The 23459-nt window shown below is 42.8% G+C and overlaps 1 protein-coding gene across 2 annotated transcripts in view; it reads left to right on the top strand.

Moving 5' to 3' along the window:
• LOC120045202 (clathrin heavy chain 1-like) overlaps positions 1-23459 on the top strand; it is a 72925-nt gene that overhangs the window by 4622 nt on the left and 44844 nt on the right. Inside the window, exons 2-3 of one of the 2 annotated variants that reach the window (XM_038990174.1) lie at positions 20814-21021; positions 21507-21509. In XM_038990174.1, coding sequence (XP_038846102.1) covers positions 20814-21021; positions 21507-21509 — 211 coding nt within the window. The remainder of the gene's footprint in view (positions 1-20813; positions 21022-21506; positions 21510-23459) is intronic. The other variant, XM_038990175.1, reaches the window with a different exon arrangement.

Below are 23459 nucleotides of genomic sequence, written 5' to 3'. Positions count from 1 at the left end.
TGATGTTATATAGACAACAATAGCATTATTTAAAAAAATAATTGTCATTTGTGTAAATGTTTGTCTTGACAAACAAGCAGCAACATGTAGTCCTAGGACTACGTAAATGTTTCTTCGCTGATAATGACATTGCTATGTAGGATGTCTGATATGAAAAAAGACTGAAAAGGTGGACTTTTATTCTGTGATTGTGGAATGCGTGTGCCAAAGTTAATCTCAGAATTGACGAGCTTCCCATCTCCGCTGAGACGGTTCTGTCACTAGTATCCAGGACATACTGAGGCGGGGCTCACTCGAGACAGAGAGTGAAGGCTTTGACATTCTTGGCTTCGCTTGGAAATCAAATGCTGGTTAATAACAAGTTTGAAGCGTCAGACATCTTGAAGATTGTGATGGATTAAATATATATATATATATATATATATATATATATATATATATATATATTTTTTTTTATATAAATATGTTTTGGAGTTTGAAAATGTACTGGCCCTAGCAGGCTATATGAAAGCTTGATTAACTGGCCGGGTGAGCTCGGCAGATGTTGCCGGGGCATCCCTGAATGTCGAGCACTGACAACCAACCATCAAACAGCAGCCGGGAGGCGGTGTAACCATTAGACACACATTCACATGCCCTAATAGCTTGTGCCCCATGCAACTGCAAGAACAGGCAATTTTCAACACCACAGACAGCGACCCAAATGCCAGTGATTAGGCTTACTTGTAGACAGCGGTTCACACACACTGCCTAGGCAGCGCTACTGATTTGAGATGTATACTTACACAATACACATGTAATGTAATAATAGTAGAGGGTGCTACTGTAAATAAACACTTACTTGTAAACGAAGTCCTTCTGGGTAAAGACATCAGTGACTGAACTGTAGAACTCCTCCCTGTTGGCCCTCAGTTTTAAGTGTCTTGGTCTCGATGCGATGGAGATGATGGTAAGGGATGAGTCATCCTTGATCGGTCCGTTTTCGACTATGTCTTCATCCGTTTCAGCACAGAAAAGGACCTCTCAACGGATGCTGTTGTGGCTGGTATAGTGCGGACCAGCTGCAGTAACTTTGTTGCTTCGGGGATTGTCTGTCAGGTCATGCTGGAACAAAAAGCCGAGGCGCTGTCCAGGTGATTTGTCTCGTACCATTTGTGAACTGTACAATCTAAAAAGATGAGCCTTAACCTGTTTGGGATAGCCCCCCTTTTTCTCAATTTCCGCCTGAAAACATACCCTAATCTAACTGCTTGTAGCTCAGGCCTAGAAGGAAGGATATGCATATTCTTGGTATCATTTGAAAGGAAACATTCTGAAGTTTGTGTAAATGTGAATTGAATGTAGGAGAATATAACACAATAGATCTGGTAGAAGAAAATACAAGGAAATCAACAGACGTTTTTTGTTCTTTTACTGTTGTTGCATCTTTAAAAATCAACAAGAAAGGCCAAACATTCAGTTATGATACTGGGGATCATTTCAAATGAGAACATAGGTAGGCAACAGTATTTTACCAAAGTTTCAGATGGATACATTCAGGAATGAGTGAGGTACATGCCATTGAGCATGAGGTCAACCAGGTGTCCCTCACAAGTTTCCCAAATGTACCCAAGTGGCCGAATTGGTACAATGATACAATGATACAAAACCTATATACAAAATACAAAACAATTATTCTAACATACCCCAAAAAATATATATTTGAAAAATTCAAGAAAAAAAAATGAATATTTCAAAAAAATAAAAAAATAACAAGGGGAACTATTTACACTTCAAATGTTCAATCATGTGAAGACTCTCTGTCCTCTAAACAATGTTGCGCTCCTGATGCCATATCCCATAGCAGTCTCTCTCTGGTGTGAAACAGAGGGTCACAGCACAGGTGGTGCAGGTGACAGGGGACTTCTTGTGGCACAGGGCACAACGAAGCCGCCCTACTGTGCCCCTTTTTCCCTGAGGCACATCCCTGCCTGCAATGATGAACTTCACCATGTGCGTACCGCTGGTTGGAGCAGAAGGGACAGAGGTAGAGGGGACAGAAGGTGCTACAGTGTTCTTGCTGTAGTTAGCAAGCTCCTGGATGAGCTGCTCCCTAAAGGGTAGCTGTGAGATGGGGGGCTGTCCACAGTTCTTGGCCATTTCCTTCTGGAGGATGAAGGAATTCACCACAGCAATGTCAATAAAATGATAGAATAGAGTTTTGTACCATTTCATGGTCTTGTGAAGTACATTATAATAGCCTATCAGCGCATCCGATAGGTCTACACCCCCCATGCTCTTGTTGTAATCCCTCACAGCATCTGGAATGGGGACATTTCTGGCAGTCCAAGCGCCTGTAGGACCTTTCAAACGTCGAACAACGTGATCCCCACCGAACGACTTGTGAATAGTGGAACACATGACTACCTCTCGAGTGTCCATCCACTTCACAAACAGCAAACCATCTTCACGGATCCATCTCATGGTACCCCGCTCAGCCCGCTTAGGCATGTCGTTTACCCTGGTTTTTGGAAAACCCACTCGGTTGGTCCGAATGGTGCCACAGGCCCACATCTCCAGCTTCCTCAGGTCTGTGAACAGGGTAGGGCTTGTGTAGAAGTTGTCTACAAATAGTTTGTAGCCCTTCCCCAGCAGCTGGAAATCTAATAACTGCATCACAGAATCATAACTGAGTCCCTTACCGCTCGCACAAGTGTTCTTCCCCTCATAGACAAAAAAATTGCACGTGTATGCACACGCAGAATCGGCCAAAACAAACAGCTTGTAACCCCATTTTGTGGGTTTGTTGCGCATGTACTGTTTTAGGCCAATTCTGGCCTTTGAGGCTACCATTCTCTCATCTATGGAAAGGTTCTGGGCGGGCTGAAAATATGTCTTGCATGCCTCAACGATATCATGGTAGAGAGGTTTAATCTTGCATAGTTTGTCAAAGCCTGCTGTGCCTCGTTTCGCCTCGTTGTCCTTATCAACCTCTGGGTCACTAATGTGAAGTGCCCGTGAAATTGTCAGAAACCTCTTACAAGACATGACCGTTGAGGGGAAAGGCAGTTGATAGAGTGGTGCAGTTTTCCAGTAGTGTTTGAGGTTCTTCAGCTTCACCACCCCCATGTAAATGACCATAGACAGGTAGCAAAACAGATCTGAAATGGAAATGTCCTTCCATGCCTCTGTCTTGCCTTCCTGCTTCTTAGCCCCATATTTATTAGTGTTCATCACCAGGGTATCAACAACTGCCGAGGTGAAGAACAACTGGAAAAGTTGCATGGGGCTGTATTTAGAGGTTGTGTCCAATTGAGGGCCTACTGGGCGTTTTGGGCGGAAAAGTGGAGATGGTGGGGCCACATCCTCCTCAAGAACAGAGTGCCAACGGTCCTCCTCCGCTCTGTCAGGTTCCACGCTGGACGGTTCCACGCTGCCCTTCCTCCGCTTCTTTGCCGCCGGCTTACCACCCCTTGATGGCCGGGCGGGGGTAGGTGTGGTGCCGGATACAGCCGGGGTCCAGCTGGATGGACCAGCTTCAGTGGGGGATTTTCTCCTTGGCTCCCAATCAGAATCGCTGGGACTGTGAAATAAAGACACAGACACAAAGACACATATTATATATACACAATTTGTGACCATGGTGAGGTTTTGTCCATTTCATTTTAGAGATAAAATACATGGAAACAATTAGGTAATAATTATACAGACACATATATTATAGAAGCACAATTTGTGACCATGGTGAGGTTTTGTCCATTTCATTTTAGAGATAAAATACATGGAAACAATTAGGTAATAATTATACAGACACATATTATAGAAGCACAATTTGTGACCATGGTGAGGTTTTGTCCATTTCATTTTAGAGATAAAATACATGGAAACAATTAGGTAATAATTATACAGACACATATTATAGAAGCACAATTTGTGACCATGGTGAGGTTTTGTCCAGACACACAGACATACACCCACAATGTAGAGCAATATGTACTTTCTACATTTCAATATACTTGTGTACTTTTATATTTCATGTCCTAGTCATATTTTTATATAAGGCAAATAAAATACAATATCTCAAACAACTCAAATGAATTATATTTGATATTACTAATTTCAAACAACGTTACTCACCGATCCAAAACTGCGTCTTCACCGTGGAGGAACATGTCTTCGAATTCTGAATCCACGGATTCAATCTCACTGGATTCATTTAGCTGTTCACTATCACTAGATCTCTCTATTTCATCAATGATATCGTGCATATCTGTATACCTGGTCTTGGTCTTTGATTTTGCTGATTTATTAGCCATTATTGTAACTTGAAAATGCTCAGAAAAAAACGTTTGCGGCGCGTAAAACGGCAGGGATCCTTCTGGTAGAATTTTCAATGGCGAATAGCTGTGTACGCATGGCTTTACAACGAAGCCTATTATTTCCAGGTAGAACCATTGCATATGCCCATGTACCTCTGTTCATTGGCTATCTATCCAGCTAGATTTCAAGAAGATCCGTGGTCATTGGTCCGAAATACAGTCAATCAACGAAGGACAGGTCATTCGATTGGCGCGTCAGGAAGTCGTTGTTTGGTCTGTTCAAATCAATTTTTTCCGGTCAATATGTCCCGGGAAAAGAACCATGAAGTTTGGTTGTTTTACTAACAAACAGAGGATTCTAATGAAACCGAACTTGACTTGATAAACGTCCCTTTAGAGTGAGTAATTACAATGAATGTTACGTCCAAAGTTGAACGACGCTGAATTTTCCACACAAGCCGTTCACAAAATGTTTCGTTTTAGGCTATAAAAATGGATTATATCGAACAAAAAGCCACTTGATTGTTTCGTCGTGACCTTTAGGATTGCCAAAAGAAGAAAATTTCCTAAGGTAATTGATGATTTTTATTGCTATTTCTGACTTTCGTGACTAATGTACTTTGTTGTAACTGTACCTAATGTGTTGTTTACTGATCGATAATCGCTTTTGCAGTGAAGCTTTTCGAAATCGGACATATTGGCTAGATTAACAAGAGGTATAGTTTTGATATGGTGTATAACACTTCTGATTTAATTGAAGCTAAATATTTATAATTATGACATTTCGCCATTTTCTTTTTTTTTTTTTTGAAACGTGCCGCTAGGGGCACCCCAATCCTAGACAGGTTAAGTCCTAATGAAATCTAAGTACTGGTGTCGATCTTCTGTGACCTTGTTTTTATTTTTTTGCAGTCCACTAAGTCAACCAAATTTAAGTTCACCAAAGAGATCAAACCTGTCTGTCATCTGAACATTGACATTGTCCAGTATGTTGTAGATTTGCCCCCTCTCTACTCTACTGATTGTCTGTTTACAACAAGTTTCGCAGTTCTGCTCGAATCGCTCATAGAAATGATCAAAATATTGTCGCTGCTGTTCCAGTGCTTTCATTGTTCCACTGATAATGCTACGGGAGAACCTATATCCATCACTTTGTTCTGCAGAACACGGTAGAGTGCGCCAGTTTCATTAAATTCCACCATAGGCCTTGAGCAAACACAGTGGTGGTCTCTAAATGGGTTGCTAGCTTGTTTTTTTCCAGCAAAGGCATGTTGTAGTCCCACGTAGTTTCCCCTGGGCCTGTTTGATGAGCTGGCACTCTCATCGTTGCCACGAAATGCCAACTCCTGTTTCCCTAGGTAGCATTAATTAGCTAGGTGTCTCAATCTCACGGTTCTCTTTTACCTTTGCATTGTGCATGCTGATGTTCCATCTCCGTTTTTCATTCATTGCGAGATCTATCCGTGAGCTGTAGGGCTGTCCTCGACTAAAAAAAAAAAAGACTTGGTCGATGGGACTCGTCCTGTTCTTTCGACCAATCTATTGGTTGAAATGTTTAAACGTATTTTTCCTTATAGACAGACACAACTTATTTGTTTGAATAAAAACAACTACTTATGCACTTAGCTTGTCTGATGCTTTAAGCACACTGGTTGACGAAATAATTAAAACACACACGCATGACTCAAAGAGCCCGATGACAGAGTGCCTGTGTGACAGGCGCACGTTGTCTCGCTCTCCTCCCTGCTGCAGTGAAAAGGCACCACAAAGTGTTTGTTGCGCTGTCCGTGCTGAAGCTGCAACATTTAGTTTCTTTCTTGTTTCTGACTGAAAAGTTCTGTACTGAAATTGCTAATTTGTTTAGGAAAAACATTCCCTCAACCCTTGCTCTCTTTACGTAAAACATGTAAGCATCACATGTATGTGACCAGTAGGACCTATAGCCCATCATAATCACATCAATAAATCGGTTATACCAAACTCTGAACGTGACAGCAAAATGGATGCAGAAGACATGAAAAAGAAACTCAAAACGGGCTAATGTTTACTGGTTGCTCAGGAGGGAAAGGGCAAGTCAGATCTGTGGAATATTAGGTGTGTGTGTGTTGCGATTTGATGTTCCAAACATATTGCTCAACACATGTCTGTTGCAGAGGGATGAGAGCCATGATAATCAAGTTTTGATCAGTCATGGAAATAAGTGCTTAAAACAAATTTTCTCCCTATTTAAAAAGATGGAGAACAAGCTATGAAGGAATAATACTGGAGTTTTGGTGATGGTACAGCCAAGTAGCGCAAAAATTATTTTGCGATATTGTTAACGATCTGATACACTATCGTCAAATATCCTGATTTTGTAACTGTATAGATTTGTTTTCCACCATCACTATGAAGTAGCCTAGTTTTATCATACTAGGGCTGTCTAGCAGAGCATAAAACATAATTATCTCTGTTAATGCAGCATGAACATGTACATGAACATGCAGCATACAACCATGTAACCAGTTCAGCTGAAAATGAAATGGCACCAGTCCTCCAAGGTCGCTTCCATTTCTCCTCCTACCTAGCTACATTGTACATGACTGTGCTCCTCTCCTTACTGCCTTTAAGTCTTTATGCATTTTAGCAATAACCCTTGCCAAATGGCATTTAAATAAGACATGACATTTTACCCCACCAGTTAAAAAAAAAAAAAAAAAACTTTGAATGGAAATTTCTTGCCCTGTTCTCTTTAATAAGACATCAACTTTAAAAGGTTTGTGTGGTCAACTTTAAACTCTCACCTGGTAACCGGCTGATGTCTTGTGACATGCTTGTGAGCATATGGATTTGCTGAACACTTGACATTCCTCAGTGCAGGCCACCCGACTGTACAATAAAGCAGCAAAGCATTTCACAAAAAGGAAAATAAACTACACGGAAACCAACCCTCAGTCAGCAGAACTGGCTTGACCAGTGGCTGGATTCCACTCTGCGTTCCTCTTCCTTTTCCCCCCTTATATCCATCAGGCCAGGGCACCCTTCTTCCTCACCCCCGGGTTGGTGCTGGTCAAATGTCCCGTGGTCACATGGTCGCCGTGGAGACAGGTCCAGCCTGTTGTTTCAGTCCGTGGGACAATGGGCTCCTGCTTCCTGTTGTGGAGTTCTAGAGCGGGTTGGGGCTGCAGCCTGTGCAAGCCTCAGCACATCCTACCCTTGACCTTCCTTTAACTCCCGCAGAACGCGGGGGGCTTTTGTGCTGAGCAAGGTGCCCGTGTTCCCTCGAAGGAAAAGAGGAAACGCTAACCTCGGGTTAAATTAGCAGATTAATTCATGGGGCAGGGGCTTCCTCTTGTTATGAGATAGCTTAAAGCCGTTGGTCAACTTCAAAACATACAGAATGCTGTACATTACACCGGTTTTAAGGTCTCTGCTGCCTGTTTTTTTAAAAAGATTTTTAAGATTCTTCTTTCTGTTTTTAAATCAATCCATGATTGTGCAGACCAATACATGTCAGACATGCTTTTAAGTTATGCACTGGCCTTTTCACTATCCCAAAGCCTAGGACCGTGAGGCAGGGAAAGGCAGCCTTTAGTTAGTATGCCCCCAGCATCTAGAATAGCCAGAGTACCTGAGGGGGGCTGAAACTGAACATATTTAAGAGATCTTAAAACACATTTTTATCTTTGCTTTTCCTTAGGTTGCTTTTTAGTTGTCATTCTTTTTTTCTTTTTATTATGTATGTTCTGTAGAAAATATTTCAGCTTTTATTTTTTTATTTTTTCCCCTGTAAAGCACATTGCGTTGCAATCCTTGTCTGAAATGTGCAGTATAAATAAAGCTTGATTTGATGATTTAACATGGGGTTGGGGAAAGTGTCTGATTTGCGGTTTAGCCTAGTGGTCGTAACTAGAGGTCGACCGATTATGATTTTTCAACGCCGATACCGATTATTGGAGGACCAAAAAAGGCCGATGCCGATTTTTAAATAAAACAATAATAATAAATAAAATGTAAAAAAAAAAAGATTTTTTATATATATTGAAATAATGACAATTACAACAATACTGAATGAACACTTATTTTAACTTAATATAATACATCAATAAAATCTATTTAGCCTCAAATAAATAATGAAACCTGTTCAATTTGGTTTAAATAATGCAAAAACAAAGTGTTGGAGAAGAAAGTAAAAGTGCAATATGTGCCATGTAAGAAAGCTAACGTTTAAGTTCCTTGCTCAGAACATGAGAACATATGAAAGCTGGTGGTTCCTTTTAACATGAGTCTTCAATATTCCCAGGTAAGAAGTTTTAGGTTGTAGTTATTATAGGAATTATAGAACTATTTCTCTCTCTACGATTTGTATTTCATATACCTTTGACTATTGGATGTTCTTATAGGCACTTTAGTATTGCCAGTGTAACAGTATAGCTTCCGTCCCTCTCCTCGCTCCTACCGGGGTTGGAACCAGGAACACATCGACAACAGCCACCCCCACTACTCCAAGTCTCAGAGCGAGTGACGTTTGAAACGCTATTAGCGCGCACCCCGCTAACTAGCTAGCCATTTCACATCGGTTCGACAAGCCTAATCTCAGGAGTTGATAGGCTTGAAGTCATAAACAGCGCAATGCTTGAAGCACAGTGAAGAGCTGCTGGCAAAACGCACGAAAGTGCTGTTTGAATGAATGCTTACGAGCCTGCTGCTGCCTACCATCGCTCAGTCAGACTGCTCTATCAAATCATAGTCTTAATTATAACATAATAACACACAGAAATACGAGCCTTTGGTCATTAATATGGTCGAATCCGGAAACTATCATTTCGAAAACAAAATGTTTATTATTATCGCATATACTATGCGTGCAATGAACGCAAGAGAAGTGACACAATTTCACCTGGTTAATATTGCCTGCTAACCTGGATTTCTTTTAGCTAAATATGCAGGTTTAAAAATATATACTTCTGTGTATTGATTTTAAGAAAGGCATTGATGTTTATGTTTAGGTACATGTTGGAGCAACGACAGTCCTTTTTCCGCAAATGCGCACCGCATCGATTATATGCAACGCAGGACACGCTAGATAAACTAGTAATATCATCAACCATGTGTAGTTATAACTAGTGATTATGATTGTTTTTTTTTTTAAAGAAGTTTAATGCTAGCTATTTTTATTTTTTATTTTTTTATTTCACCTTTATTTAACTAGGCAAGTCAGTTAAGAACACGTTCTTATTTTCAATGACGGCCTAGGAACAGTGGGTTAACTGCCTTGTTCAGGGGCAGAACAACAGATTTTTACCTTGTCAGCTCAGGGATTTAATCTTGCAACTTTACACTTAACTAGTCCAACGCTCTAACCACCTGCCTCTCATTGCACTCCACGAGGAGCCTACCTGTTAGGCGAATGCAGAAAGAAGCCAAGGTAAGTTGCTAGCTTTATCTTGGCCAGGTCGCAGTTGCAAATGAGAACTTGTTCTCAACTAGCCTACCTGGTTAAATAAAGGTGTAAAAAAAAAAAAAAAAAGTTTTTTGATTAAGCCAGGGAGAGAGTGTAGTTGCATATGACTTGGATGCTCATTCGTCGCCGCTAGGCTCCAGCTTTGTGAAAGGGATTTATTTTCAGTTTAATGTCACTGATTCCTGCTGAGAGAAGAGGGCCGCAGCTGCAGTCGTGGCCACAGTGTAGCGCTACTGCAGCTTCTAGAGAGCTGAAGCGGAAGTTGCCAATGATAACACCAACAATGTCAACTGAACTTGCAGATTTCTTGTAAACCGATTACCTCATTTTTTTTTTTACAAACTGTCAATAACTGAAAACCCCTTATGAGATTGACTTTCTCTATGGAGTCTGCTGCTAATGTTAAGCTCTGTTCCACACAGTGCACTACTGCTATTCCACTGTCTGCCAGTGAGGCTGTAGTGGATATCCATTTGATCCAGCCACGCCAATGCATCTGGAACCAGGAGCTGCTCGGCTCAGCCCTTATTAATAAATGATCGAGCTGCATACGGATGTGTGTCAGTCTACATTTCTTGTCGGTTTCCCATGTCTTACATAACAGAAGTATGCAGAGCATGCTCCACTGTAGTGCCTTTTAAGATCTAGTTAGGGGCTTTCATGTCATTGTGACAGTGGATTGGGAGAGACAGGTTTGTGGTGGTAATGGATGAGGAGAGGTTTGATGGTGGGTGAGGAGTGACTTACTGTTGCCTTGTGGCAGTCTGTCTGCTTCTTCCCACAGCACAGCACCCGCAGAGTCAATAACCTGGCTGGGAGCATCACTCAATCATGCTCCCTCTTTTTCATCCCCCTCCCTTTGTTTCCCCCAATCTCTCTCGCTCTTCTCTCCCCTCTCTCGCTCTCTCATTATGCTGCCGTGGCAGTGAACTTGCACAAGGACACCCGCCGGATAAATAAGCATGTCGCACTGTGGCGTCAGCCGTGACCCTAACTCTTTGTCTCGCTCGCTCTCTCATATCATCCATCTTTCGTTGTCTTTCAACTCTCTTTCCTGCTCTTTACTCACTTCCGTTACATCCTTGATTTACACTCCTTTCTTTTATTGCTCTTCTGTGTCAAGTCTCGTGGCTTGTGCTTCCCTGCTGTGTTGGCGTACATGTCCATATTTAATGCAGTGATTCACCGGAAATGTGCCAAAACCCGCCAATCCAGCTTGTGCCAAGGGGTAGGTAACCCAACAGCAGGTCTGTGTGAGGAGAGGACACAGCCTCATGATTAAATGAGTGATTTTCCAGCCACCAGGTTGGTGTGTGTACAATGGTTTTGTTCTGGTTTTACCCAAATGCCTCCTCAGTGATGTCATGCATGACAATGTGGGGTGGGCTATGTTAGTGCCTGCCCAGCTTGCACTCATGTTTGCCTGGTCATGGACAATCAGTGTTGACAGACAAACATTTTGCTCAAATCAAATGTTATGTCACATGTGCCGAATACAACTGGTGTTGACTTTACCGTGAGATGCTTCCAATGACGCAGAGTTAACTGTATTATACAATAGTAACACGAGGCATAAAATACACAAGCATGGAGCTATATACAGGGAGTACAATTACCAAGTCAATGTGCTGAGGTATTTGAGGTAGATATGTACATAAAGGCAGGGTGAAGTGACTAGGCATCAAGATGAATGAGTAAAATAAAGAACACAGTAGCAGCGGCAAATTGTGTGTGTGTGTGACTGCAACGACCTGTGCGAGTGGAGTGGCGCTCAAGTGGACACGGACTGGAAACTGAGCCAGTGACTGCCTCAAACAGTTGTGGCAGATCGCGGTGTTGTGGACGCTTCTGTCACCCATGATGGAGCATCCCATCCTACATCCAGGACAACACTCCTTGGTATCAGATGGATGCAGCTACTGCAACACTGGCCTGAGGCTGCAGGGGAAACTCGCTGCTCTGAACTGAGCTGACCACTCTTTCTACCATTCCATGTACCAGAATGCTGCCATTGGCGAGGACATTCTCACCTTTACTGTTAAGGCGAGGCTGCAGGTTCTACCAATAAAACAATCTCTGGTACCCTGCAAACCATGACCCATTTTGTGTTTTACCTGAGTCAAATGTAATGGAGTCCATTGCCCATGTTGCGAATGGCTACTGTTCATACAAGGATTTGTACATTGCTAGACATGACTGCCTTGTTGACCTGATAGCCAGCGAAGTGAGAAGTGATCTCACCAACAGCTCACATGCAAAAACTATGATTAAGGGAAAGCTGGTTTGATGTGTTTTCCTGTCTGCCCACTACGCCAGATATTGTTGTTGTGGTGGAGGCCAGGGGGAGCTGCTCATTTGACGGCTACGTGGAGTAGGCCTTTGCCGAGAAGCTGCTTAATAACTTCTTAGGGTTGCAATCCCGTTAACGGGATCGATATGACAACAGCCAGAGAAAGTGCAGGGCGCCAAATTCAAACAGAAACCTCATAATTAAAATTCCTCAAACATACAACTATCTTAAACCATTTTAAAGGTAATCTTGTTAATCCCACCACAGTGTCTGATTTTCAGCGAAAAGCACCACAAACGGTTATGTTAGGTCACCGCCAGATCACAGAAAAACACAGCCATTTTTCCAGCCAAAGACTGGAGTCACAAAAAGCAGAAATAGAGAGAAAATTAATCACTAACCTTTGATCTTCATCAGATGACACTCATAGGACTTCATGTTACACAATACATGTATGTTTTGCTCGGTAAAGTTCATATTTATATCAATAAATCTCAGTATACATTGGCGCGTTATGTTCAGTAGTTCCAAAAACATCTGGTGATTTTGCAGAGAGCCACATCAATTTCCAGAAATACTCATAATAAACATTGATCAAAGATCAAGTGTTATACATGGAATTTTAGATCCACTTCTCCTTAATGCAACCGCTGTGTCAGATTTCAAAAAAGCTTTACGGAAAAAGCAAAAACCATGCAATAATCCGAGGTCGGCGCTCAGAGCCCAATCGAGCCATACAGGTACCCGCCATATTGTGCAGTCAGCAGAAGTCAAATAAAATTATAAATATTCACTTACCTTTGATCTTCATCAGAATGCACTCCCAGGAATCCCAGTTCCACAAATGTTTGATTTGTTCGGTAGTGTCCATCATTTATGCCCAAATAGCTACTTTTGTTAGCGCGTTTGGTAAACAAATCCAAAGTCACAAAGCGCGTTCACTAAAAGCAGACGAAATGTCAAAGTGCCGTAACAATCAGTAGAAACATGTCAAACGATGTATTGAATCTTTAGGATGTTTTTAACAAATCTTCAATAATGTTCCAACCGGAGAATTCCTTTGTCTTCAGAAATGCGATAGAACAGAGCTCGCTCATTCATGAACGCGCATGGTCAGCAACTGTTAAGCTCATGATAGACCTTACTCAACCCCCTCTCCTTCGGCCCCACTCACAGTAGAAGCATCAGACAAGGTTCTAAAGACTGTTGACATCTAGTGGAAGCCGTAGGAAGTGCAAAATGACCCATATCCCACTGTGTATTTGATAGGCGATGAGTTAAACCTCAGATTTCCCACTTCCTGGTTGGATTTTTTCTCAGGTTTTTGCCTGACACATGAGTTCTGTTATACTCAAAGACATCATTCAAACAGTTTTAGAAACGTCTGTGTTTTCTATCCAAATAGACTAATAATATGCCTATATTAGCAACTGGGACTGAGGAGCAGGCAGTTTACTCTGGGCACCTTTCATCCAAGCTACTCAATACTGCCCCTGCAGCCATAAGAAGTTAAGTACCAGCCCATTGGGGAATGCTTGGACAGCCTCTGGTGTAGGTGCAAGCTGGTGGTGCTGATATTTGGCAGTCTCGGTCACATACACAGGCTTGCAGTGCGTGGCCTCCAGATTGCGGGCCTGACAGCTATCGTGGGCAACATACCTGTTTGGAGAAGGTGTCCTGGATGGCAGGGAGCGTGGCGAAGGTGTTGTTGCCTACCCTCAACCTGGGGCCTGCCCGTCAGGAAGTCCAGAATCCAGTTGCACAGGGAGGGGTTCAGTCCCAGGGTCCCAAGATTGGTGATGAGTTTGGCGGGGAGTATGGTGTTGAACGCATTCTATAGTCTATGAACAGCATTCTCACGTAGGTATTTCCCCTCTTGTCCAGGTGAGAGAGGACAGTGCAAAGTGCAATTGAGATTAGGTAATCTGTGGATCTGTTGGGGTGGTATGCAAATTGGGTTGGGTCTAGGATAATGGTGTTGTGTGTCATGTCCAGCACTTCATAATTACAGATGTGAGCGATACAGGGCGATAGTCATTTAGGCAGGTTACCTTGGAGCTCTTGAACAGGGAGAGTACTGGCCGGCTTGAAACATTTTGGGATTACAGACTGGGACAAGGACGGATTTGAAAATGTATGAAGACACTTGCCAGCTGGTCTGCACATGCTTTGAGAACAGACCCTTGTATTCCGTCTGGACTGTTTAAAAGTTTTGCTCACGTCGGCCACGGAGAGCGCGATCACACAGTCATCTGGAAAAACAGGGTCTTTCACTCAAGGCACAGTGTTATATTCCTCAACGTGAGCATAAAAGGCATTTAGCTCGTTTGGGAGTTCTGCATCATTGGGTTTCCCTTTGTAATCCATTATAGTCTGCAAGCCCTGATACATATGAATCAAATCAAAGTTTATTTGTGACGTGCGCCGAATACAACAGGTGTAGTAGACCTTACAGTGAAATGCTTACTTACAGGCTCTAACCAATAGTGCAAAAAAGGTATTAGGTGAACAATGGGTAAGTAAAGAAATAAAACAACAGTAGAAAGACAGTGAAAAATAACAGTAGCGAGGCTATATATAGTAGCGAGGCTATAAAAGTAGCGAGGCTACATACAGACACTGGTTAGTCAGGCTGATTTGAGGTAGTATGTACATGTAGATATGGTTCAAGTGACTATGTATATATGACGAACAGAGAGTAACAGTAGCGTAAAAGAGGGGGTGGTGGGTGGGTGGCGGAACACATTTCAGATAGCCCGGTTAGCCAATGTGCGGGAGCACTGGTAGAATGTATAGAGCATCAGAGCTGGTGTAATAGGATTCCACCTTCTTCCTATATAGTTTTTTTGCATGTTTGAAGTCTTGTCGGAGGCCGTAGCCGGATTTCTTGTATGCGTCCATGTCAGCGTTCCGTTCCTTGTAAGTGGTAGACATCGTCTATACACTTATTGATTAAGCCTGTGACTGTTGTGGTGAACTCCTCAATGCTATCGGATGAATCCCTGAATATATCCCAGTCTGTACTAGCACAATAGTCTTAAATGGCGGCATGGTCAGACTTGCCAAAGGGAGGACGAGGGAGGGTCTTGTATGCGTTTCTGTGGGTAGGATAAAAGTGGTCTGTAGTTTTAGCGCCCCTAGTGGCGGAGACATGTTGGTAGGACAGTCTTAAATCTCCCTGCGTTAGTCTCCGCCCTCCAGAAGCTCTGCCTCTGGGTGAACAGTTTGTATGTTTATGGATCCATACAGTTGAGTGCCAGATTGGTGTTGGCTTGAGGGATGTAGACAGCTGTGATAATTATGGATGAGAACTCTCTTGGTAGCTAAAACGGTCTGTAGCTTACCATGAGGTATTCTATAGCAGGTGAGCAAAAGCTTGAGATTGCCTTCACACTTGAAGCCTGTGACTGTTGTGGTAAACTCCTCAATGCTATCGGATGATAGCCATTGTTGTTATTTATGAAAAAACACACTCCCTTAAGACTTTCCCGAAGCCGCTGTCCGAGCCTGCTGCTGCATGGAGAATCCACGAGTACTACGTGCATAGCTTCATCCAGTCACGTTTCAGTAAGATGCATAATATTGCAGCTTTTCAAGTCTCTAAAAGGAGACCCTAAAACAAAGCTCATCCATTTCATTTTCGAGTGACTGGACGTCTGCCAATAGAACGGAGGGTTTTCTTTTCGCCTCAATTTCACCAGGACTCAACCTCGTCTACGCCTGCAGTGTTTTGGTAGCCCGTGGAACAAAGGAATAGGGTCTGGCACGAACAGTGGAACAGCTGAGTCTGAGTTGCCCTAAGTCATATTTGAAGTGGAAATCGAGGTCAGTAACTGTTGTTCTGATGTCCAGAAGTGCTTGGCAGTAAGAAAAAAGAAAAGTCAACACGATAAAAGTCACTATATAGCAAAGTTGGGTTGGAGCTCATAAGATGTCACCCTTCTCCATCGGCGGCGCCTTGTCAGCGCTAATGTAACGTCTGTCTGAGCTGAGTTATTTGGGTCCGGTCGGTGTAACACATTCATTGTGTAGAGGAGATGGCGAGTGCACTGTGGTCCTGCCTGCTGGGCTCCATTTTACTGTTTTATTGCGTTTTTCATGTTGAATGAAAAGCTTTTCCTTAGAATAGAGGGAGCCGATGTAAATCTGTCTAGACCGTTGTGGAATGACTGTTAGGACCGGAGGATAGGATAACCCTATACTCACGATGCGTGATCAGTTGTCCAATTTCAACAGCATCAGTGACATGTTTGACTCCCCCAAACTCTTTGGCACATAAACAGCAAGACACTATAAAGATGTGGCATCATGTCTAGGGCTTCAGCATTTCAAATATCGAGCGTACATATATTCCCTTTGATTTCTCAGCCATGGGAGTTTAGTATATTTTTGTAGGATGTTCTGCGCTGGTCTTTTTGAAGATCATTGGTGTAATTCTCCAGGGTTTTGTCCTACAAGGCATCAGTGTCCATTAATAATAATTAGGTGGGTGCTCATTTGTCCTATTTCACAAATGTACATGATTGTATAATATGCATGTATGAATTGGAAATGTATGTTTTGCATATCCCAACTACCCTTTAGACACTCTCTGTGTGGGGTCACTGCCAGAGTCTGACATTATCGAAGGCGACCTGGAGCAATTAGGGTAAATTGCCTTGCTCAAGGGCACATTGACAGATTTTTCATCTTGTCGGCACGGGGATGAAAAATATTGCGATTTGACTTACAATATATACAGGACAAAAATTGAAGGATAGAAGGAATTCAGTCGATTTTAAATAAATTCATTAGGTCCTAATCTATGGATTTCACATGACTGGGCAGGGGAGCAGCCATGGGTGGGCCTTGGAGGGCATAGGTGAAACAATGAAAAAACGCTTCATGCTGGAGGGAGATTTTCCACCAAGTTGGGCCTCTGTCTTCCTCTCTGCTTTTACACAACTTTTGAGTCTACTTCCATGACTTTTGTCTTCATCAAGGGACTTTGTCCATGAAGTCACATCTATTTTTGTGTGTAGGGTAGATGGGTAATTGAAAAGGAAGAACTGAGGCTACACATGAGTGAGAGAATTCGGTACCTGCCTGGTGTGGTTGTGGAGGGGGACTTACCATTGATAAAGGTCCATGTGCTTTCTTTTATTTGCTATACCCTCAGGCCTGATTCAGTCAAAACCGGTATCTGTGTTACCTGGATATTTCAATAACAAATTAACTTTTTACCTGTGCACAGTGTGCAGCAAGAGAGCATGTTTGAATTGTTTCAGATTGTCAGGCTGAGGCTACATTGTTTTGTTCAGTAGGCAACACTAATCCAATCAAGATGTTTTAAATCTAAAATTAGAATGTATTTTTACCATTAACCCTTAAACCTGGCTACTGGTTTTGATTTGAGTAGGCTAGGTCTCCATGTTTGTGCTTTGTGTACACTCCAGGGCATTAGCTAGGGGAATTCCAGTGGTAAAATACCTGGAATTACTGGTCTCCCATTTGCGTTGTGGGGAGGCATAAAATCATTTGCTTACATTCCTAAATTATGTTTGATCTTTTGTTGCGTAATAAAGATTTATTTTAAGAAAAGAATGAAGCTGTCATCTGATATTATGTGAAAAATGAAATGTCTTTGAATAGTTGTAGTGAGCCATGGGGGGTTGTGCCAAACAGCTGTGTACAGAACAGTTCTGAATCAGAGATGTGTACTGCTTGGCGTAACAATTACATAACGCCTCCCCCTGACTCTCTCTCTGACAGATTCTATTCCTGTCAGTTACCATACCTGCTGCAGGCGCTGAGGTGGCACCTCCAGCCCTGTGTGTTTCTGTGTGTCTTGATGGAGAGCTCCCTGTTTTTCTCCTTCAGTTTAAATTCGACTCCCCTCAGTGTCTGTTATGTTTTATTTCTTTAACCTTTTATTTAACTGGGCAAGTCAGTAAAGAACATTCTTATTTACAATACCGGCCAAACCCTCCCCTAACCCGTATGACGCTGGGCCAATTGGACGGGACTCCGGATCACAGCCGGTTGTGATACAGCCCAGGATCGAACCCGGGTTTGTAGTGAAGCCTCTAGCACTGATGCAGTGCCTTAGACTGCTGCACCACTCAGGATCTCAAAGCAAAGTTGGTTTTGGCTGCATTTCAAGTCTGAGCAGCTAGATGGATAGATGGATGGATAGATAGATAGGGGCAGAGGGAGAATCCTCCATCTAATAGCCCTGGAGGGAGAAGGATCTCCGTGGCCCTCAGAATCAATGAGCCTCAACCTAGACATATACCTGCAGGTTGTAGACAACTACTACACTGTCAGAATGACAAACTGACACATATGCCTTGCAGCCCCAGTTCAATATCACATTACTGCACAAGTAGTATAAGGTGAGAAAGTAAAACAAGGTGAGAAAGACATGCTCAACTTGTCCTCAGAAATAAAGGGTCACCAAATGTGACAGTGAATAGTGATAGATCAATGCTAGATAGGCCCATGGGCACGGTATGCCACATCACCCGCTGCTACCCTGCAGATGGCCGGTTGTTGCTGTGTCAGGGTTTCTATGAGTCAGTGTGAGTATGTTGTGTAGGTGTTATGCCTGGCAGACACAGGGTGACAGAGTGGTGCCTGCGAGGCAGCTGGTGTAATGCTGTTGATCTGGCCTCCTGTAGGTCTTTGTTATTGGAACACGGGTTGACTCCTTGTTTTCCTCCTCATGCAGGCTGACAGTCTCTGTATGCCATGTTGTCAGCAGTGAGTTCAACAACAGATCAGAGCAGGACTTGTTACTCAACTCAAGCTATACTTGGCCTTGAGAGTACCTATGTTCCTCTGCAGGAGCTATCTGGGACCAGCTTTTCAAAGAGCCCCAGGAAGGGGTGTGTTGGCATCACAATGCCTCGTCATCATCAGACATGTTTGGCTGGCACACCTAAAATGTACAGCACATGATTACACGTTGGAGTTCTAATTGGTGTTGTCAGACCATTACTATGAGCTGAGCCAAATGTAGTATGAGATTGTGAACCGGACTTTGGAGTCCACATTGAATAAGGGCCCAGATGTTTTGCAACAGAGTTGCTTAGTGGTGAAATGCTGCCAAATGAAACGTTGGCCAAGGATCACCCTCCCCCTTCCCTACTCCAGTCCAAGAGACCATGCAGCTCTGCTCTGTTCTGATCGTCTCTCTGTTGGGGTGCTGCTCGGTGTCAGGCTCAATGACATCACCAGTCACAACAGCACCACCACCACACCCCTTTTTAGGTACTGTGTGCTGCTGACCTTATGTTAAATCCCTGGCATAACACTTGTTTAGCCACCAAGGCCATTCATTCATCCAATGTGCTGCTACTGCAGATAACAGTATCTACAGGTCGTGTGGTTGTTTATTACCTTATTACCATCAAGTGAACTAAGTTGCAACATGTGGAAGAGTGAACACCCTTTGACGATTGTCTTCAAAGTATTTCTGAATAGTCTTCTGTCTGATTATGCCCCTTCCCCATGTTCTCTTCCCACTTCATAGCCAGTCAGCCTGGCACCAATTGACAGTGGAGTCCGATGAAAATGTTGATGTTTGTAGAAAAGCAGTGTGCCTGTGTGAGAGGCTTTCTTGCTATTGATTGGCTCATTATTATAGCAGTACGTTCGGAAAGTATTGACACCTTGAATTTTTCTACATTGCGTTACTTTACAGCCCTAGATTAATACATTTTAGTATATCTATGCACAATACCCTATAATGACCAATCCTGTCACAGAGCTCTACAGCCAATTCCTTCAACCTCATGGCTTGGTTTTTCAATTGATATGTACTGTCAACTGTGGGACCTTTTTATATAGATAGGTGTGTGCCTTTTCAAATCATGTCCAGTCAATTGAATTTACCACAAGTTGTAGAAACATCTCAAGGATGATCAATGGAAACAGGATGCACCTGAGCTCAATTTTGACACTCAGAGCAAAGGGTCTGAATACTTATGTAAACAAGGTATTTCTGTTTTATTTTTATTTTTTAAAATTTTATCCCCCTTTTCTCCCCAATTTTCGTGGTATCCAATCGCTAGTAATTACTATCTTGTCTCATCGCTACAACTCCCGTACGGGCTCGGGAGAGACGAAGGTCGAAAGCCACGCGTCCTCCGAAGCACAACCCAACCAAGCCGCACTGCTTCTTAACACAGCGCGCCTCCAACCCGGAAGCCAGCCGCACCAATGTGTCGGAGGAAACACCGTGCACCTGGCCCCCTTGGTTAGCGCGCACTGCGCCCGGCCCGCCACAGGAGTCGCTGGAGCGCGATGAGACAAGGATATCCCTACCGGCCAAACCCTCCCTAACCCGGACGACGCTAGCCCAATTGTGCGTCGCCCCACGGACCTCCCTGGTTGCGGCCGGCTGCGACAGAGCCTGGGCGCGAACCCAGAGACTCTGGTGGCGCAGCTAGCACTGCGATGCAGTGCCCTAGACCACTGCGCCACCCGGGAGGCCCTGTGTTTTTTATTTTTAATACATTTGCCAAAACTTCTAAACCTGTTTTTGCTTTGTCATTATGGTGTTTTGTGTGCAGATTAATGGGGATTTTTTAAATGATTTAATCCATTTAAAAATAAGGCTGTAATGTAACAAAATGTGGAAGAAGTGAAGGGGTCTGAATACTTTCTGAATGCACAGTGTACACATGCACACACTCAAGGTATCCCTGTCATTCCAGCTGGTAGTTTTATGTTGCTCTTCCTACTACTCAGGTAATTGATAGCTGAAAAGCTCCTAATGTTGTCTCCCCCTCCCCCCCAGCTCCAAAACTTAGGGATCAACCCGGCCAACATCGGGTTCAGCACCCTGACGATGGAGTCTGATAAGTTCATCTGTATCCGAGAGAAGGTGGGCGAGCAAGCGCAGGTAGTGATCATAGACATGGCCGACCCCAACACGCCCATCCGCAGGCCTATCTCTGCAGACAGCGCCATCATGAACCCTGCTTCCAAAGTCATCGCACTTAAAGGTAAGCCAGTCAAAACTGACAGTCTGAATTTTATTAAGCCTTCATTTAACCAGGATAAAATCCCTGGGAAACAATAGGATTTGTCAAGTTATCTGATGTACAACAGACCTACCGTTTTGTACACTTGTGTTGATGTTTTTATTGATGCAGTACAGCCACATTTAATCCTTAATGGACCTGCCTTCATGATTCAGTTTTGACATGTTTGTTATGTAGCCAGCAGATTTCTGTCAACATCCAATGTCCATTCAGTGTTGAAGTAAACATCTGTTTATGTCCACATACATACAGCTATTTCTAATTTAGTTTTGTAAAGATTATTTGATTGGCCCAGACATTAGTCTTACTGACCTATGACCCAACATTAGTGTAAGTCTTGTTCAGCAGCCATAATTGCTCTGTCTGTTTTGTTATGTTATGTTTTGTTTTTGTTTCTCTGTTTGTTCTTTTTTTTTTTTTTTTACTGCTTTCTTATGTGTATGCAGACGGTGAGTTAAAATTTCAGTACAACAGAGTTGTGGAAGTTTTAAATCCTGTTTTTTAAATCCGCATTCAAAAAACATCCTTAAGACTTAGTTCAAGTCCACACTATGGTCACTAGAAACACTTGCACACACTCACTCACTCTAGTCTCTCTTTTCATATTAGACATATCATCACCATGTTATCATCCGGCTTGACTGACTCCCACTGTTCCAGTCCCCTTTTACTCTATTCCAAACCCTGTCTATGCACACAGATGTACATCATTGTCAAAATACAGCGACAGGACTTTTATTATGGAATCAGGATATTTATTTTTACATGACCAAAATCCATACACATTTTTTCATACATGCTATATTTGATGCACCTATGTTTTAGTTATTATCTAACTATTAGGCCAATCTAAACAGGATTTATCTTTCACAACCTTCTAGCTTGAATGTTGGCATTACATCAATATTGTTTCTTAGATGTACCAATGATTTAGTATCTGTTTGGGGTAGAAATATTGTGGGTTGACACAAATTTGTTGCTTGCCATTTCATTTCCCTCCCCAGTTCCTGTGTTTGAATCTAATGTTGCCCAAACCCTTGGGTTTCAATAGGGTTCACTACCTTTGTCATAAGAGCTGTGTAAGAGTTTAGGTTATGTATTACCCTGAAACGAGACCACATAAGTTGTGGGTAAAGCAGTAAGTAGACGTGAGCTAGGTTACTCATGATGTAATCTGTTTATTTTATTGAGAGATTTAGAATTCCCTCATAGCTAGCTAACGATCACTGTAGATCCTTGCTCCTCCCTCTGTTAGAGGCAGTGAACGGGGCCTGGGTGATGATGGTGATTTGAATCAGTGTTTTGTATTCTGATGGTAGCTCTGCTCAGATTTAGATGTAGCATGTCCAGTGAGTCTTCCTCTGGTATTATATCCTATCAGATGATGGTGTGGATATAGCAAGTGTACATTTCAGGCCAGAAGGAGTATGGAGATGATGAATAGGGCCCTTTGACGAGTTACAATGTCCCAGAGGGCTGAAAAATCAGATTAGCCACCAATTGATTGGTCGTTAGAGTAAAATAGCCTTTGATTGGTTTAAACCAGTAGATTTAATAAGAGTCATGCTCCTCCCTGTGGGTCCAACACTGCCCCTCTCCACCCCCATCCCTACTGCCAATCCTAATGTCATTTACACAGGCCCAAACCACTTAAACAAACCTAGATTGGAAATATTTCCTGGGATTCCATTCAGACAGACCGACACAGACCCCATCTATGTGATCGTAGTGCTCGGTGTGTCCTCCTAGCTTCCCGTCTCTCCTTCTTTGTATCGTGACCCTGCGTTTTCCCTGACTGCCTGGTTTCAGCAACCAGTAATATATCTGAAAGGCAAATTTTCTAGCTTGTGAGTGAATGACTAATATTTCTGAAATAGCACAGTACCGAACGGCCAGTTGTCCACTTGTCGTTTTTTAAATAATTTATACCGTTGAGAGTAGGATGGTTGTGTGAATACACAATGTTTGGAGGAGGGACTCATTATTAGTCTGTGGCTACAGCCAATAGGCCTATATACTGATTTCAGGAGTAGCTATAGTCAACAATTAGTATTACTGTTACATGAAATCTTGTCTTAACCTGCAATTTAGTTTTGGAGCCCGCTCTTCATTCACAAACATATGACCAAAGGACACAAGTTGAGTGGCAAATGTGAGAAAAGGGACTCCCAGCGCCTAAGATGGTAAAAACACACACATGCTATAAAATGGCACTCTCATTTGAAGCAGAAAGCAGTTGTGAGATTATACTGGATTAGCAGGCATTACTTTTGCCATTATTTGGCATCTCATTCCCAATCATTTGTGTTGTACTGTAGGACGGAATTACAGGTTGTATTACTATGTTGTGGGAAACGCAGGGCCGTGGTCTTCTAGCATAGTAGCATAGCTATCTACCT

This window comes from Salvelinus namaycush, chromosome 3, assembly GCF_016432855.1.
Source record: "Salvelinus namaycush isolate Seneca chromosome 3, SaNama_1.0, whole genome shotgun sequence".
Taxonomy (NCBI): Eukaryota; Metazoa; Chordata; class Actinopteri; order Salmoniformes; family Salmonidae; genus Salvelinus; species Salvelinus namaycush.
The sequence above is the reverse complement of the archived record's forward strand: the minus strand, read 5'-3'. Positions and strand labels throughout refer to the sequence as shown.